Source organism: Hyperoodon ampullatus (genome assembly GCF_949752795.1).
Source record: "Hyperoodon ampullatus genome assembly, chromosome: 2".
Taxonomy (NCBI): domain Eukaryota; kingdom Metazoa; phylum Chordata; class Mammalia; order Artiodactyla; family Ziphiidae; genus Hyperoodon; species Hyperoodon ampullatus.
Genome location: NC_136915.1, coordinates 152448550 through 152468735, shown reverse-complemented (window position 1 = coordinate 152468735; position 20186 = coordinate 152448550). Strand labels below are relative to the sequence as shown.

The 20186-nt window shown below is 35.3% G+C and overlaps 1 protein-coding gene across 4 annotated transcripts in view; it reads right to left on the bottom strand.

Annotated features, from left to right (window-relative positions):
* RPS6KC1 (ribosomal protein S6 kinase C1) overlaps positions 1 to 20186 on the bottom strand; it is a gene marked incomplete at both ends in the record, with an annotated part of 199113 nt that overhangs the window by 133990 nt on the left and 44937 nt on the right. For all 4 annotated transcript variants that reach the window (XM_079724834.1, XM_079724836.1, XM_079724837.1 and 1 more), the window contains 2 exons: positions 4511 to 4604; positions 18937 to 19052. In XM_079724834.1, coding sequence (XP_079580960.1) covers positions 4511 to 4604; positions 18937 to 19052 — 210 coding nt within the window. The remainder of the gene's footprint in view (positions 1 to 4510; positions 4605 to 18936; positions 19053 to 20186) is intronic.

The following is a 20186-nucleotide window of genomic DNA, read 5'->3' as shown; positions in this document are numbered from 1 at the left end:
TTAATATCCAACATTATCCTCAATAGCCCTAGAGTTGTTAAGGGTCAATACTTATAATTTGCGTCATTTGTTTTATAATGCACACATAACCACAATGACACATTCTCATTTGTGCTTATCGTGAGAATAATAACTTATTCTTTTTTTTCCTATTTATTTTAAACTTTTCCACCAAAGGAAATTCAACTAATAATAGACAGTGAATAACAGTTAAGTAGATAAGCACTTAAGAGAAAAAGGAACTTCAAACTGAACAAGCACACTAGAAAGTAATACAGGAGGGCCTAGAATTAGCCCAGTAACAAGATTTACAGTTCTCATGGTGCCACCTAGCGGACATTTGCACTAAATTCTACTTTAAATTTAAATTACTTTTAATTAGGCTTTCTATATTTTGTCATCTTTGTACTTACCTACATAATAGAAAGAATTACTACCCTGCCACCAAATAAATACACAAATCTTGAACTGAAAGTGATTTTAAGAGGTCCCTTACATAGACTAGCAATAGATGCTATTCTCAAAATATACATCTCATTTACTCTAAAAACAGTTAATTCAAGACCACTTAACAGATCCTTTCTTGTGTCTACAATTGTTACAATGAGCACTTAGGGAGCTCTTACTCCACAACTTACAGGCAAAAAGAAAAAAAAAAAAAGGTAAATTTGACTACTCCAGGAGACATTTAAGAATATTTCTTCTTAAAGATATGCTACATATAAAAAGCGGATCTCTCCATTTGTATTTGTGGTTATGATCACCTAATTATTTTCTCTTATTCGCTGCATACACCTGGAAAATGTCCCTCCCAAAACTGCAAAAGAAGTCAAGTAATGTACTAGGAAGAGGAAATGACACAGTTTACCAGATGAGCTTATACCAACATCAAAGGCTCCAATACCAAGGCCAACATGGCAGTAAAGCAACCTACATCCTTCCAACAGGCCAACAGATGAGAGAAACATACCAAGAAGCTCAATTCCCATGCACCATTTTGGCCAGGTTTCCACTAATGTCACAGTAACTTTATAGCTAAGTTTAATTCAATAAAAAGATGGAATTTTAAAAAGGAAATAAGATGTTAACAATCAATTAAATCTTCTTTCATCTTTGAGAAAATATAGTTTAATTTCGCTGAACAAAGGAGATAAAGAGCAACCAGCATTTCATTTTAAAAACATAAAACATTAACATTTTATCTAAAAACCTACTGAATAATTTTATAATTTTCAATTTCATATCAGATAAAATACATTTAGCAGTTAATCACCAAATTATTGGTTTTATGAAACCTTAAAGAGGTTTCCTCTATCATACTATACTATAAAATAATGAAATTTTTTTTAAATCCACTAACCTAATTCTTTACATTTTCCTTAGAAAACTTTCTTTCAAGGTAAATTAAGTAAGACCTGTTGATTGCATTTTATGGTACTAATAAAAATGATGATCACTTAGCCTCTACATATGTTCTCTGTCACTCTAACTGAAGGACCTTGGCACAGCAGACTATATATTAAGATTTGCCCTTCTGGTCCATTCCACTGGCAAACTAAATCACAAGTATGAAAAATGAATCCACCTTCAAAACACCGTTTAAAATACTACACTCAGAGGAGCTGTTACGGAGTAAATCACCTCCTCATATTTTGGCTCTGAATTCAGATCTCAAGCGTGTGCCACCACAATCCCTCTACAACCTTCCATTTCACTGCATACCTGTGGGGCTTGGCTGGCTGCCAGCTTTCCTCGCTCTTTTCCTACTAGAGGCCCTCTCCCTTGTTTGTCTCTGTGGTTTGCAGACCTTTTGGTATGAAAGTAAATCTTCCACTTGGCTAGTATGCCAGACAATCTCATGATATTTAAAAGTCATTTTTCCTCTCAAATAACAATGAATTTGCAAGTTTTCTGACACTCCAAGCTGTATTTGTCAACAGGTATGTTTCAGCAGGATTAATTAGCCAGGCATAGAGGCTTTTAAAGGGAGGGGGTAAAAAACATAAACATTAACAGCATTTCCAGTTCCATGTTTTTCATTCTTCAAGGATCACAGTGTGTTTTAGAGATGGTAATATAGTTAGAAAACTAAACTATGCACTGAAAGGATAAAATTTCAGTATTACTTTTAGGTACCATTAAGTCTTCTTCTGTGTTTTTAACAGAAATGTTGCCCCCAATTTCCTTCATAAAAGCATATTCCTAAATGATAACTGCTTCCAAGGAAAACTCATCTTTTTGAAACGTCAAAGATAAACCCTGAAACAAATATACTCTACCTCTGCTGTAGGTAGGGTGGCCCATTCACCCAGTTTGCCTAGCTTGTTGGTTTATGCTTGTTGTCTTGGAGTACAATAAGTACAGTAGCATCTTCTTTAATTCTCAGAAGTGTCTCAGTTTGGACAATAAATTATAAGCTCACCCTAGCTTATAAAGTTAGAGCTATAATCTACCTTAGGTTATATCTCCTTTAATATCAATACCTTTTTATTCCGAACAGCTTCCACATTTTACAACACCATCCCAAGGAAAGTCATCCTAATAATAATGCTCCTCCCCTTCTCTCCTAAACTAAGGCAAAAGACCTCTGCACCACTCACATCCCTGATTACCTTATACTCAAACAGGCTTCTGGGACACCCTTCTCTCACCATGGTTGACTCCTACCTAGGTAATAAAGACTTATCAAGGATATCAAAGAATATAACCATCCCCAAATCAAATACCCTTCAATTTCTGTATCAAAAAACAAAGAGAGGGCTTCCCTGGTGGCACAGTGGTTGAGAATCCGCCTGCCAATGCAGGGGACACGGGTTCGTGCCCCGGTCCAGGAAGATCCCACATGCCATGGAGCGGCTGGGCCCGTGAGCCATGGCCGCTGAGCCTGCGCGTCCGGAGCCTGTGCTCCACAACGGGAGAGGCCACAACAGTGAGAGGCCCACGTACCGCAAAGAAAAAAAAAGAGAGAGAAAAGAAACATTCTGTAATTTTCAAGAACTGTACTCCTCACTGAATACTCTCCCACAAATCTTTCTAACTCTCCTACTTGTCCTCTCTTGGACATCACCAAATCAGCACATTTACAGGCAGAAAATGCCCTCTCCCTCTTTCTCAGGAGTAGGAGTGTAGCTCTGAGGCAACACCCAGATCAGGTTATCCCAGAAAAGTCACCCTGCAAGGAAACTAGTTCTAGAAACAGAGTCACCTTAGGATCTCAAGCAGTGATTAGATTTTCCAAAGCCTAGCAAGGATCTCAGATCAAAATAGGTCGTGGAGAATAGATTTTTTTTTTCCCAACAAACCTGATGGACTATAAAATAAAATTACTATCAACGATGTTTTTCTATGACCTTAGCTGATTCAGGATGGAGTCAAAGATACTGAGGACCCAAGGGAGACCCCTGGGCCTAAGGTCCCCCATACATTTCACAGAACAGTAGGTGTAAGTTAATGGACTGTGCTTTTAAGTCAATGCGAGCCATCATGAAAAATAAGAAAAGCTAATCACTTCTCAATGTGGTACCACCAAAAGAAAAATAAATTTTAAGTGAATCAGCCCACACAACAGATGGGAACTTGTTGTTCCTACCAAAACATGATGGGAATTACTGCAATAGATCTATGTCAATGTGTCTGTCACTGTATGACATCAGTATACATCCCCACAAAAACATCACTACAATGAGATCATGGCTACCTCCCATGTTAGAGTCATACACCATTCTCCTCTACCATAAATTCTTACTCATGAAAGAGATCAAGAAATATTATCTAGTCTATGATTTTTCTTTTATATAAACCAAACCTAAGCCATCTCAAACAAATCTAATTACCTATTTTTAAAGACTCTCCCCACCCTGTCCCTAAGTCTCTCTCTTTTTTAATTCCAAAATATTTTCTGGAAGAAAACTAGCTAAGGAAATTCAAAGACCAAAATATGTATTTTAAATCTTCATAAAAATTCAAAGATGGCTTAATAGAGGAATAAAACGAGATTAAGCATTCTTGAATTAAAGTGATTAAAAGTACAAAAATTGCTTTGGTTTAGACTCATGTTATTATAAAATATATCAAAAACACTAAAACTGCCTTAGATTTATTCTTTCTGGTACATGACTAAACTTTTAAAGCCAGTCTTGAAATTAATTGTCTGATAGTCAGATGCTGCTAAATAAACTTTAGCAAGGCATTCTTATACTAGACAACACAAATTCTGAACACTCATTATACCACATTTCATCAAATCTAAGAAGCCATTAATTACAGGACAAATCATTATTTTATACATCACTAAGAAAGAAAAAAGCTGTCTATTAAATGTAAGATATCATCAACCCAGTATTATGTACTCAATATCAGTGATGTTAAAACATGAAGGAAAAAAAGTATCTTAGAATTAGTGAAATACTCTCAAATTCCTATATCCACCTAATTTTGGCAATGTAACTATGATTTATAGTCTGTCACAATCAAAACCACTGAAATGAAAAAAAAAATTTATATCTCTTACCTTCTGTAGTACATTCAGGAAAGCTATCAGTGAGGGAATCCGAATAAGCTTCAACGGGACCAATCAATTCAGAACCATCATTGATTATTCCACCCTAAAAAGACCAAAGTAACTGTGCTTCATTGTCGATATGAGTATTTTAAAAAATCAGTAATGAGAACAATGGTTATCTCATCTATGTACAAGAATTACAAAAATGTTCATCTATTAAACTAGATTACAACTGCTTTTAAAAAATCAGTAGGAATATCAATATTGGTTCATCAAATGTAACAAATGTACCACACCAAGGAAAGATGTTAATAATAGGAGAAACTGTGAGGGAGAAAAGGGAATCTATGGGAAAACTCTATACTTTCTGCATAATTTTTCTGTAAACCTAAACTGTTCTAAAACATAGCCTATTATTTAAAAATTCAACAAGAATTTTACAATGTTTTTAATAATGTGTGGCTTTTTATAAAAGCATGTTATTTTAAATCTACCAAAAGTACTCATTAGAAAAAATGCAGAAAAAGAAAAAGCCCACCAGCTAAAGTGGTGGGTATTACTCAGTATCCTTAGTAGTCACTAGTCTTTCTAATTAATGATAAATGATGGACTCCATTAGGAAGTCATTTAATTTTACCAAATTAAAAACTACAACATACAACACAGCACCTCAAGTGATCCGAGAAGTGCCTTATATTCGAGAATCATTTGAATGCAATGTACATAAGACTAAATAAATTTAAGATATTTTATTAAAGATACATTTTTAATAAATATAAAACTGATTTATCCATGTGACCATCATTTTATTTCTATATTTAAGTTTGAAAATTCAGGCCTGAAAAGATTATTTTCTCTTACTCTGTGTGCAACTAGAGAATGCTCTATCAGGCAAGTGGTGTGGTGTGATTTTGTGCTGTGGCTTTATGGACTGAATGCTCCAATCACATATATAAAGGTTTATAACCCTTAAATAACTACAACTAATTAAAATAATAGCTCTTCTGCTCTTTAACATATTTCTTTTTACCTTCCACCAACAGTTCTATACCCACAAACACTATTACCAGGATAACAAAACCCAAGAGAAATACAAGACCCCTATTTCCTCTCTGTGTCAGCACAAAGAACTCAACAACTATCCTTTCCCTGCCCCTAACAACTATCTTTACCTAATCAAGTCTCCCTGCCAGTTCATCTTTAAGGAAGAGAAATTTGAAATGGTCCCTCTCAAATTAACAAATTTTACTTCCCTGAGTTTTAAGTGAACTGAAACTTTGAAATCAATTATTTTTAGAAGAATTTTTATCACATTATTCTATTTTTTATTAAAATATTCAAATCACAGATTGTAACTGAATTTTTCTCCAAAAAGAAGAGTATCTATTCTAGACTTAGCCATCCTTTAAACAATATTCAAACCAAACCCTAAGAAAATGTAAAAGTATTCCTGAGAATTTTAATAGGCAAATTTGATTTTAGGTATAATCTCACATAGTAGAAAGTGCCTTTCAACTATTAACTACCTCTTCCACTACCAGGTATGTGACTTTAAGTTACCTACCTATAAAAATGGAAATAATATCTACATAACTAACTCAAAGAGTTGTTAGGACTAAAAGATTTCACAGATGTAAAGTGTTTAGAACAATGTAATAAGCACTCAAATTTTTATTTGTTATTACTAGCTGATACAAGATTCGCTCATAAGATAAAAACAAAATACTGAAGAATGCAAGAAATGTTTTAGCTCATAATCCTATAGAAATTTTACTTACCTAATTTAATAAACAATATTATACAAAATAGATAATAAAGAATAAATCTTTAATGAAACAAAATAATAAAAACTGTTCTAGAGGAACTTAAGGGAAGTAGTAGGAAAATATGACACAATTCTACTTTAAATCTCTAGTTCAAAAACATTAACCTTTTAGTGTTTCTGAGTATGCAGTAAAAAGAAACTCTTATTAGACAGCATCTCAAAGGTTTTGATTAATGAAGAGTCAGTCTGGGGGGGGAAGGAGTTCAGATATGCTGGAACATCCAAATATGGTGGTAAATCAGCAAATGCCCCCTAAAAGGCAATGATGAAACTAGAGAAAACTGCCAAAACAATTTTACATTTCAGAGCTCTGGAAATTAACCAAAAACATAAAGCAAATGAATAAGTGGCTACTCATAAAACCACAGAAGCCCAGGTGAGAACTGTGGGGGTCTGTGACATTCTTGCCCATATTCCCTCCCAGCTGGGTTGCCATGGTAATTATACAAGGGAAGACAAGCCTTAAAAACAAGTAGATTCACCTGCAGAAGAGGCTGGCATGATTTAGACTTAAGCAGAGAAAAAAGTACCCCCTCAAAAAAAAACAGTGTTACCAATAATAGTAGCAATCTTAGTGCCAAAGAAATGGCAAGAACAGTGGCTCAGCAAGCATGAAGTTGTAGTAAGCAAAGGACCAGCACATTAGCCAGACATTTAGCAGGAAGATCCAGAAAATAACATGGCCATAAGGGTTCTTAATAAGTTCTCTACCTATCCATGCAGGAAAAACCAGAGACGGATCAAGCTATCTGCAAATCCCTGGCAAACCATGAGAGGGTGCGCATGCAGAGAAATGCAAGAGATCCCAAAGGAAAACAAAAGCCAGGGCAAACTTTAAAACTGCTTGAACCTTGAAAACACACAAAGAATCATCAGCGTAAGGGAGAAGCATATAATGAAACAAAGTGTACAAGCAAAGGCCAATCACTGGCTGACCCAAGCTATGCTTACACAAGGCACCTAGCCAGGTTTAAAAATACAATAAAGATTTTAAGCTGAGCAGAGATATTAGCAGTCACACACTGTACACCAAACAGACTACACAGATTTAGTACAGACATGTTACTGAACACACTAATAAAACAATGGCAACAACCCTCAGGGGAAAAAATTAGAACACAGAGTTGCTATATTATCCAAATTTTTCTGTGTTCAACAACAAAATTATGAGACATACAAAGAAAGAGTAAAGTGTGATGATGAATGGATACACAGAATGTGGTATATTCATATCCACTTAATGGAATATTATTCAGCCATCAAAAGGACTTAAGTACTGATACATCTACAACACAGATGAACCTTGAAAACATTAAGCTATGTGAAACAAGTCAGATGCAAAAGGCCGCATACTGTATGATTCCATTCATGTCCAGAATAGGCAAATCCATCAAAACAGAAAGTAAATTAGTGTTTGCTAGGGGTTGGGGCAAGTTGGGTAGGAGGGGCGAATGCTAACGGGTATAACATTTCTTTTGGGGTGATAAAAATGTTCTGAAATTAGATAGTAATAATGGTTGCATGACCCTGTGAACCAACTAAAAAACACTGAACTGTATGCCTTAATTGGTGCATTTTATGTAATGTGAATTTATCTCAATTTTAAGAAAAAAAGAACCAGATGAAAATCCTAGAGTTGAAAAGTATAGTAACAAAATTTTAAATTCACTAGAGAAGTTCAACAATACATTTGAGAAAGAAGAATAACCAATGAACTTGAAGATCAACAGAAACTATCCAATATGAACATCATAAGAAAAAAACTGAATAATAACAGAGAACCAGGGAGAGCTGTGGGATAATATCAAGCATACCAACTTACATGTAATAGGAGTACCACACATGAGAGAGGAAAAAGGGCTGAAAAAAAATATTTGAAGAGGTGAGGGCAGAAAACTTCCAAAATTTGACAAAAATATTCATCTACAAACACAAGAAGATAAATTAAACCCAAAATAAAATAAACAGAAACAGATCAACAGCTAGTCACTGTTGAAAGACAAAGGCTAAATTCAGAAAGAAGCAACAGTAAAAGACTTATACAGTGGAACTACACTATAATTAACAGCTGACTTCACATAAAAAAACAATAAAGGGGGCTTCCCTGGTGGCACAGTGGTTGAGAGTCCGCCTGCCGATGCAGGTTGCCCCGGTCCGGGAAGATCCCATATGCCGCAGAGCAGCTGGGCCCGTGAGCCATGGCCACTGAGCCTGCACGTCCAGAGCCTGTGCTCCACAATGGGAGAGGCCACAACAGTGAGAGGCCCGCATACCGCAAAAAAAACTAATAATAAAAATAAAGGACAAAAGACAGAGGAATGATAAATTCAAACTGTTAAAAAGAAGTGTCAATCAATAATTCTATACATCCAGCAAACTATTCTTTTAAAATGATGAGTAAATAAAAACATTTCCAGACAAGGACTGGGAGACTCTATTGCTAGCAAACCTGCCTTGCACAAAAAAAGAAACTACAATCCTTCAAGATGAAAGGAAATGACAACATGTGGTAATTCAAATCCACCTGAACACATAAAGAACACCAAAAAAAGGAAACATTAGGGTAAATAAAAAGACTACATAAGTATATGTTCTTCTCTTTTCCTCCCTTAACTCTTGAAAAGACATCATAACACTATATAGTTCAGTTTACATTTCAGGTATACGATAATATAACAAAAAAGGAGTAAATAGAGCTCTATGGAGCAAACTTTCTATATTTTACTGGAATTAAGTTAGTATTCTTCTCAAGTAAATTGTCATAACCTAAAGTGCATATTTTAATCCCTAGAGCAAACAGTAAGAATATAACTTTTAAAAAAGCACACACACAAAAAAAGAATTTAAGTGGTATAATAAACAATACCTATTTAATACAAAAGGTGGTATAAAGTAGAAAAACAAAGGACAAAAAATATGAGACATATAACAAATAGCAAAATGGAAGACAAAAATTCAATCTTATCAATAATTAAATATAAAAGGACTAAATACCACAATCAACAACAGCAATTTGCAGACTGAATTAAAAAACAGGATTAAACTATATATAGTGCACGTAAGAGTACCCTTTACATTCAATAATACAAACAGACTGAAAGCAAAAGAATAAAAGAAAGGTACCATGCAACTGTAAGAAACCTAGAGTGCCTATATTAAAATCACAAAAAACAGACTTTAAGACAATAAATATTACTAGAAAGAGGGGCATTTCATAAGGTTGAGAAAATCAATTCATCAGGAAGATATAACCATTCTATGCCATAAAAGCCCCCAAATAAAGTAAAAATTAACATAACTGAAAAGAAAAATAGAAAATTCAATGATAATAATTAGAGACTTCAATACTTCAATCTCAATAATTACTAGAACAACTAGACAGAAAATTAGCAAGGATAAAGAAGACAACACTATCAAGTAACTTGAATTAACAGATATTTACATAAAACTCCACCTGACAACAAAATATATGATCCTTTCAATGTTGCTAGGAAATAAATCAGGTCTCAGTAAATTTTAAAGGAATGAAATCATACAATGTATATTTTCTTTTTTTTTCTTTTTATAAATTTATTTATTTATTTTTGGCTGTGCTGAGTCTTCACTGTTATGCATGGGCTTTCTCTAGTTGTGGTGAGTGGGGGCTACTCTTCGTTGTGGTGCACAGACTTCTCATTGTGGTGGCTTCTCTTGGTGTGGAGCACGGGCTCTAGGCACGTGGGCTTCAGTAGTTGTGGCATGTGGGCTCAGTAGTTGTAGCTCGCGGGCTCTAGAGCGCAGGCTCAGTAGTTGTGGCGCACGGGCTTGGTTGCTCCGTGGCATGTGGGATCTTCCCAGACCAGAGCTCGAACCCGTGTCCCTTGCATTGGCAGGCAGATTCTTAACCACTGAGCCACCAGGGAAGTCCACAATGTATATTTTCTGACCACAACCACAAGAAAACAAAATTAGAAATCAACAACAGATGAAACTTTAAGAAATCCACAAATATTTGGAAATTAAAGAACATGTTTCCAAATAACCAATGGGTCAACAGAAAAATCATAAAAGTAATCAGAAAATACTTTGAACTGAATAAAAGTGAAAATAAAACAAAAATTTATGGGATGAGGCTCAAACAATGCTAAGAAGAAAATTTATAGCTGTAAATGCCTATGTTAGACAAGAAGAACCATCTCAAGTCAATAACTTAAGCTTCAAATTTAAGGAATTAAAGAATTAGATAAAGAGCAAAGTAAACCCAAAGCATGCGAAAGGAAGGAAACAGAGTTTAGAACAGAAATCAGTGAAATGAAATAGAAAAATAGAGAAAAGAAATCAATGAAACCAAGTTGATCCTTTGAAAAGATCAACAAAAATATCAAACTTTTAGCTAGACAGGTCAAGAAAAAATAGATAAGACACAAATTACCAAAATCATGAATGAAAGAGGGGACATCACTACCATACCTATAGAAATTTAAAACATTGTAAGGAACACTATGAACAAATTATAGAATTTAGATGAAAACTCCTAGGAAGATACAAGTTAAAAAGCTGATTCAATCCTAAAGATGCTACCGAAAAACTACTAGAGCTAATCAATGAATTTGGTAAAGTAGCAGGATACAAAATTAATGCACAGAAATCTCTGGCATTCCTATACACTAATGATGAAAAATCTGAAAATGAAATCAAGAAAACACTCCCATTTACCATTGCAACAAAAAGAATAAAATATCTAGGAATAAACCTACCTAAGGAGACAAAAGACCTGTATGCAGAAAATTATAAGACACTGATGAAAGAAATTAAAGATGATATAAATAGATGGAGAGATATACCATGCTCCTGGATTGGAAGAATCAATATTGTGAAAATGACTCTACTACCCAAAGCAATCTACAGATTCAATGCAATCCCTATCAAACTACCACTGGCATTTTTCACAGAAGTAGAACAAAAAATTTCAAAATTTGTTTGGAAAAACAAAAGACCCCGAATAGCCAAAGCAATCTTGAGAACGAAAAACGGAGCTGGAGGAATCAGGCTGCCTGACTTCAGACTATACTACAAAGCTACAGTAATTAAGACAGTGTGGTACTGGCATAAAAACAGAAAGATAGATCAGTGGATCAGGATAGAAAGCCCAGAGATAAACCCACGCACATATGGCCAACTTATCTTTGATAAAGGAGGCAGGAATGTACAGTGGAGAAAGGACAGCCTCTTCAATAAGTGGTGCTGGGAAAACTGGATAGGGACATGTAAAAGTATGAGATTAGATCATTCCCTAACACCATACACAAAAATAAGCTCAAAATGGATTAAAGACCTAAATGTAAGGCCAGAAACTATCAAACTCTTAGAGGAAAACATAGGTAGAACACTCTATGACATAAATCACAGCAAGATCCTTTTGGACCCACCTCCTAGAGAAATGGAAATAAAAACAAAGATAAACAAATGGGACCTAATGAAACTTCAAAGCTTTTGCACAGCAAAGGAAACCATAAACAAGACCAAAAGACAACCCTCAGAATGGGAGAAAATATTTGCAAATGAAGCAACTGACAAAGGATTAATCTCCAAAATTTATAAACAGCTCATGCAGCTCAATAGCAAAAAAACAAACAACCCAATCCAAAAATGGGCAGAAGACTTAAATAGGCATTTCTCCAAAGAAGATATACAGACTGCCAACAAACACATGAAAGAATGCTCAACATCATTAATCATTAGAGAAATGCAAATCAAAACTACAATGAGATATCATCTCACACCAGTCAGAATGGCCATCATCAAGAAATCTAGAAACAATAAATGCTGGAGAGGGTGTGGAGAAAAGGGAACACTCTTGCACTGCTGGTGGGAATGTGAATTGGTACAGCCACTATGGAGAACAGTGTGGAGGTTCCTTAAAAAACTAAAAATAGAACTACCATATGACCCAGCAATCCCACTACTAGGCATATACCCTGAGAAAACCATAATTCAAAAAGAGACATGTACCAAAATGTTCATTGCAGCTCTATTCACAATAGCCCGGAGCTGGAAACAACCTAAGTGTCCATCATCGGATGAATGGATAAAGAAGATGTGGCACATATATACAATGGAATATTACTCAGCCATAAAAAGAAACGAAACTGAGCTATTTGTAATGAGGTGGATAGACCTAGAGTCTGTCATACAGAGTGAAGTAAGTCAGAAAGAGAAAGACAAATACCATATGCTAACACATATATATGGAATTTAAAAAAAAAAAAAAATGTCATGAAGAACCTAGGGGTAAAACGGGAATAAAGACACAGACCTACTTGAGAATGGACTTGAGGATATGGGGAAGGGGAAGGGTAAGCTGTGACAAAGGGAAAGAGAGGCATGGACATATATACACTACCAAACGTAAGGTAGATAGATAGTGGGAAGCAGCCGCAGAGCACAGGGAGATCAGCTCGGTGCTTTGTGACCGCCTGGAGGGGTGGGATGGGGAGGGTGGGAGGGAGGGAGATGCATGAGGGAGGGGATGTGGGAACAGATGTATATGTATGACTGATTCACTTTGTTATAAAGCAGAAACTAATAAAAAAAAAAAAAAAAAAAAGCTGATTCAAGGAGAAAGAGGAAATTAGAATAGACCTACAACAAGAAAATGAACTGAATTAGAAATTTAAAATCTTCCCACATCAATTCCGATCCTAGGTATATACCTAAGAGAAATGAAAAAATATGTCCACACAAAAACTTATATGCCAGTATTCATAACAGCATCATTCATAATAGTCAAAAGGAGAAGACAACCTATATGTACATCAACTGATGAATGGATAAACAAAATTTGGTATATCCATGGATCCATACAAAGGAATATTATAAGAAGTATAAAAAAAGGAATGAAGTATGGATACTGGCTATAACATGGATAAACCTTTAAAGTATAATGCTAAATGAAAAAATACAATTCCATTCATAATAGCAACAAAAGAATAAAATATTTAGTAATAAATTTAACAAAAGAAGTGCCAGATTTATACCTGAAAATGGCAAAACATTGCTGAGACAAATTAAAGAACACAAATAAATGAAATGGTGAGTTATTTCATGTTCATAGATTAGAAGACAATATTGTTAAGATAACAATTCTCCCCAAACTGAGCTACAGATTTAATACAATTCCAATCAAAATTTCATCAGAATTTTCTGTTGATATGGACAAGCTGATACTAAAACATTTTATGAAAATTCAAAGGAATCAAAATTGCCATAACATCTTTGAAAAATACAAATAAAGTGGGAAAACTTACACTTTTTGATTTCAAAACATATTATAAAGCTACAGTAATCAAGAGAGTACGTACTGGTAAAAAACAGGCACATAGATCAACAGAAGATGTCAAAAGTCCAGAAATAAAGCGTTACATGTATAGTCAATTCTTTTTCAGCAACAGTGCCAACATACTTCAATAGGGAAAGGATAGTCTTTTCAACAAACAGTGCTGGGACTATTTGATATTCAAGTGCCAAAAGGTTAATTTAGACTGTTACTTCACACTATACACAAAAATTAACTGAAAATGGATCACAGACTTCCAGAAAGGAATGTAGGAGAAAATCCTCTTGACTTTGGGTTAATCAAAGAGGTCTTAGATATGACAACAAAAGCATGATTCAGAAAAGAAAAAAAATGGTAAATTATACTCCATCAAAACTAAAAACTTTTGGGCTTCCCTGGTGGCGCAGTGGTTGAGAGTCTGCCTGCCAATGCAGGGGACACGGGTTCGTGCCCCGGTCTGGGAGGATCCCACATGCCGTGGAGCGGCTAGGCCCGTGAGCCATTGCCGCTGAGCCTGCGCGTCCGGAGCCTGTGCTCCGCAACGGGAGAGGCCACAACAGTGAGAGGCCCGTGTACCACAAAAAAAAAAAAAAAACTAAAAACTTTTGCACATCAAATGACACCATTAAGAAAATGAAAAGACAAGCCATACATTCAGAAAAAATATTTGCAAATCACGTATCTAATAAAGAACATGTATCCAAATTACATTTGTAACTCTGCCTGCCAATGCAGGGGGCACGGGTTTGATCCCTGCTCTGGGAAGATCCCACATGCCACGGAGCAACTAAGCCTGGGTGCCACAACTACTGAAGCCTGCACGCCCTAGAGCCCACGCATCACAACGAAGAGTAGCCCCCGCTCACTACAACTAGAGAAAGCCCGCACCTATCAACGAAGACCCAACACAGCCAAAAGTAAATTAAAGAAAAGAAAAAATCACACAATACCAAGTGTTGGTGAGGTTACGAAACTGAAATTAATACTACAGTGAGACATCATTATACAGATAGTTATATTTTTTAAAGCACACAATACCAAGTGCTGGTGAGGCTGTAAAAGAACCAGAGCCTTCATACATTGCTGGGGAATGTAAAATGGTGAAGTCACTTTGGAAAACAGTTTGGCAGTTTTTTAAAAACATAAACTTACCATAAGACTCAGCAATTCCACTGCTCAATATCTATCTGATATATGTTTTCTATATGAAATGAAATTAGAACATTTTCTCACATCATATACAAAAATAAACTCAAAATGGATTAAAGACTTAAATGTTAGACTGGAAAATATAAAACTCCTAGAAGAATACATAGGTGGAACATTCTTTAACGTAAATCATAGCAATATTTTTTTGGATCTATTTCCAAAGGCAAAGGAAACAAAAGCAAAAATATACAAACGGGACCTAATTAAACTAAAAAGCTTTTGAATAGCAAAGCAAACCATCAACAAAACGAGAAGACAACCTACTGACTGGGAGAAAACACTTGCAAATGATATGACCAATAAGGGGTTAATATCCAAAATACATAAAGAGCTCATACAACTCAACATCAAAAAAACAGTCAACCCAATTAAAAAATGGGCAGAAGACCTGAATAGACATTTTTCCAAAGACATACAGATGGCCAACAGGCACATGAAAAGATGCTTAACATCATAAATCACGAGAGAAATGCAAATCAAAACCACAATGAGACATCACCTCACCCTGTTAGAATGGCTATCATCAAAAAGACCACAAATAATAAATGTTGGCAAGGATGTGGAAAAAAGGGAACCCTGTGCACTGCTGATGGGAATGTAAATTAGTGCTGCAACTGAAGAAAACAGTGTAGAGGTTTCTCAAAAAACTAAAAACAGAACTACCATATGACCCAGCAGTTCCAATACATCCAAAAAAAAAACAAAAACATAATTCAAAAAGATATATGATTTATGTCATAGAGTGTTCTGCCTATGTTTTCCTCTAAGAGTTTGATAGTGTCTGGCCTTACATTTAGGTCTTTAATCCATTTTGAGTTTATTTTTGTGTATGGTGTTAGGAAGTGTTCTAATTTCATTCTTTTACATGTAGCTGTCCAGTTTTCCCAGCACCACTTATTGAAGAGGCTGTCTTTTCTCCATTGTATACTCTTGCCTCCTTTATCAAAGATAAGGTGACCATATGTGTGTGGGTTTATCTCTGGGCTTTCTATCCTGTTCCATTGATCTATATTTCTGTTTCTGTGCCAGTACCATACTGTCTTGATCTGTAGTGAGGTGGATGGACCTAGAGTCTGTCATACAGAGTGAAGTTAAGTCAGAAAGAGAACAAATACCGTATGCTAACACATATATATGGAATCTAAAAAAAATGCTTCTGATGAACCTAGGGGCAGGACAGGAATAAAGACACAGACATAGAGAATGGACTTGAGGACACGGGGAGGGGGAAGGGTAAGCTGGGACAAACGGAGAGAGTAACACTGATATATATACACTACCAAATGTAAAATAGCTAGCTAGTGGGAAGCAGCTGCACGGCACAGGGAAATCAGCTCAGTGCTTTGCTACCACCTAGAGGGGTGGGATAAGGAGGGTGGGAGGAAGACGCAAGAGGGAGGGGATATGGGGGTATAAGTATGCATATAGCTGATTCACTTTGCTATACAGCAGAAACTAACACAACACTGTAAAGCAATTATACTCCAACAAAGATGTTTAAAAAAAAAAGATATACACACCCCAATGTTCAGAGTAGCGTTGTTTACAATGGGCAAGATATAGAAGCAATCTAAGTGGCCATCAACAGATGAACAGATAAAGAAGATGTGGTGTATATATACAATAGAATACTACTCAGCCATAAAAAAAGGATGAAATTTTGCCATTTGCAACAACATGGATGGACTCGGAGGGTGTTATGTTTAGTGAAATAACTCAGAAACAGAAAGACAAATACAGTATGATATCAGTTATATGTGAAATCTAAAAAATAAAACAAACTGATGAATATAACAAAAAAGAAACAGACTCGGATAGAGAGAAACAGTGACTATGATTGGGGAGAGGAAAAGGGGGAGGAGCAAAATAGGAGTAGGGGATTCAGAGGTACAAACTACTATCTATAAAATAAATAAGCTACCAGGATATACTGTACAACACAGGGAATGTAGCCAATATTTTATAATAATTATAAATGGAGTATAACCTTTAAAAATTGTGAATCACTATGTTGTACACCTGAAACCTATATAATGTTGTAAATCAACTATACCTGAATTTAAAAATATGTATATGTGGAAAAAGAAACTTTGTTGTATGAGACAAACCCTTTTCTTATTTAAGATAATATGGTGAGTTTTGCTGTTGTTATTGTTTATCTGCAGCTAAATAACCTTCAAAGACCATATTTACTGATCTCTACGTAAAGAAACTAAGCATCACTGTTGTGATACTACCAAATCAGTATCTCTCTCCTGCCAAGCACAGTGCTTAAGATATTTCCAAATATTTTCCAAGACTAGCTTGACTTCTCTTAAACTGCCTGATCTTTTCTTCCTTTCCTTTTGTTTCTCATTCCATAAAGCCTAAAACTAAGTGTCTTCCAGCAACAGTTACAATTAGGAATTCCCAGACCCAAAAGAAATAGAATGAGCAGCTAGCTTTCATTTAAATTGTTCAGTCTATGATCTGACCTCTATATCCCTTTTTTAGCCCTTGACATGTGTTAATTTCCAAGACTGCCTTTCACAGTTTCTACAGAGCAATATTCTTCTTGCTTAATAATGCTGCCATGGGATTTCCCTGATGGCACAGTGGTTAAAAACCCACCTGCCAATGCAGGGACACGGGTTCGAGCCCTGGTCCGGGAAGATCCCACATGCCACAGAGCAACTAAGCCCCTGTGTCACAACTACTGAGCCTGCGCACTAGAGCCCGGGAGCCGCAACTACTGAGCCCGTGTGCTACAATTACTGAGCCCGCGTGCTACAACTACTGAGCCCGCGTGCTACAACTACTGAAGCCCGCGCGCCTAAAGCCCATGCTCCGCAGCAAGAGAAGCCACCACGATGAGAAGCCCGCACACCACAATGAAGAGTAGCCCCTGCTCGCCACAACTAGAGAAAGCCCACGTGCAGCAACGAAGACCCAATGCAGCCAAAAAAATTAATTAAAAAATAATAATAAATAATGCTGCCTTTTTCTAGAAGCATAGATTCGCTGCCACATAGAAACAGCTGTATTTAGTAAAGAGCTAAATACTGTATCAATTTGACTTGGCCTTTTATCCTAAACATCTGCATTAGGTCATGAGCAGAAGCCAAATTTAGCATCTCAGCCGTGTTTACAGAGTAATGAAAAATTAAGCAATTAAGTCAATCAGCAAGAATCTTATTGTTACTACAAACTTTTATACTACTCTTTCTATTTCTAAGTCATAAGTTTATAATATCTTTCAAATGATCAACTTCCTTCAGTAAACTAAAATAGGTCATAAAAAATAAATTCCTTTTGTAGATCCTTTGGTATATCCTTTTGTAAGATCCTCATATACCTTGCTGCCTATATGTTCTAAGAAATGACATATATACAATTGAGTAGATTTTTAGTTAAAGAAGGGAAAAAATAATTATGGCACAATCATCTAGCTTTTTTCTAGAGAGCTAAATGAAATAGGAAAAGACATTAATATTATAAATAAAGACATTGATATTAACCAACAACTAGCACAGGTTCGATACAAAATAAGCTAGAAAATTATTATTTAAAATGATAATGAACTCAGAATGAAGGCATTACATGTCAAGAAACTTAAAACACTACTATCCAAACATCTGTGGTAATACAACTTGTACTAGTCTACCTCTTTAAGTTGTATGGTGACTATTTTTGTTCTATCTTTACATAGCTTAGTCTAATTAGAACAAATTTAATATAGACTAATAGAAAAGAAGCCTACTACTGAAAGACACCTCAAAAAGTGAAGATAACTACTGGAGTTTCATCATATTTAAACATTTTCATGTATTTCAATTATGATGGAGTGAATTAGATCATCTCTAAACCCTCAGCATCGTTTTTTTTTTAAATCTGTGAATCGAAAATTATATACAGTTCTACATGAGAAACAGAAGACATGCCATGGACATTGTTATTTAGCTATTAACTTCTACTTATTTTAGTGAATAATGAAATTCAAAAGTAAATGACATTTTGTTTTAAAAACAACTTGAATCTTGCTTTACTACAAATTAGAAAACAAAGACATTTAATAAAATACGAAATATTCCAGAAAGAACACCAAACCTTGAAAAAATCTTCAAGCTGTTTACTGTTATAAAGAGCAGGAATATTGGCAGAGAATTGTAGCAGATCTTCAGCACACTGTCTCCTCTCTTCAATAACAGTTTCATCAAACCGTCCTAGAATTAAATAAGAATCAACACTTAAGGAAAGAAAGATCAAACACTGATTTATGTTAGTTTATGTTCACAATTTAGAAAGCAGCAGCAGGCCTATCACTGCCTATTTGCTCTGCTTATCAGGCAACTTTCTGAAGTCAAATCTAGTCTCTACAGTTGGAATCAGTAGTGCTCCCACCAGAAAAGAAAATAATGTTTCTGATAAAACAAAAGGCAGAGGTGTCAACTAGTAAATAAATAATGCAGTCATGATCTAAAGCCTGTCAATATAAAAAACTAAGAAGCTGGTAATTTGAAACTAAAGTTGAAAGCAGAATTAATAAAGAACTCAAATGGTTTTCTATAGTAGTTTAATACTGTAATTACTCATATAATTTTCCCTTTCCCACTCTTTTTTGATTTTTAAACGGAGCTGAAGAGAGAAAATTACGAGAACATCTGTATGTCAGTGGGGTCAAAAACCTCAGCTTGAAGCAAAAAGCTTTCAAGCCAAATTCCATGTGTGATGCTGTCAGTGTACATGAAAGCACACTTGTGAGAAAAAAGAGAACACACACAGCACAGTGAGCTCTGGTTTGCAAGGTGATCGAAAGGTGGTTTTCAAAGAATTTTTTTTAATGATATATACAGTTTGAATGCTGATAAGACATTTTCAAATATGACCATTTTGTACTACTCTCAGATAAGATTACTGGTTGGCATTTGTCACATGCCATGTATCATACTGATTGCAATTTAGGTTCAAAAAAATACAAAATCAAAAGAGTAACACATCCCATACTTAAGTGGCTTTGCAAAATGTTAATAGAAAGCTGAGGTATAAAGAGATTCCTAGTTATAGGCACCACAACTTATTGGAAATAAGTCAACTTCTTCGCCGTTATCACTACAAAGAAGCAAATGAAAGAAAGGGAGGAAAAAAAGAAACAGATGGATTAAAACAGAGCCCTCACTTGCTTTAGTCAAAGCATTAAAATACATCTGAGAGTACAAAGAGAAAAGAGGTTACTTTTGCAGTGCCACACTTCTTGCAGTAGCTCAGTAAGTATTTAATGTAACTATAAAGTAAGGAAATTTATTTTTTACTAACTTTTTAAAATATCACTTCTATTTGCCACCCACTCAGAAATACAA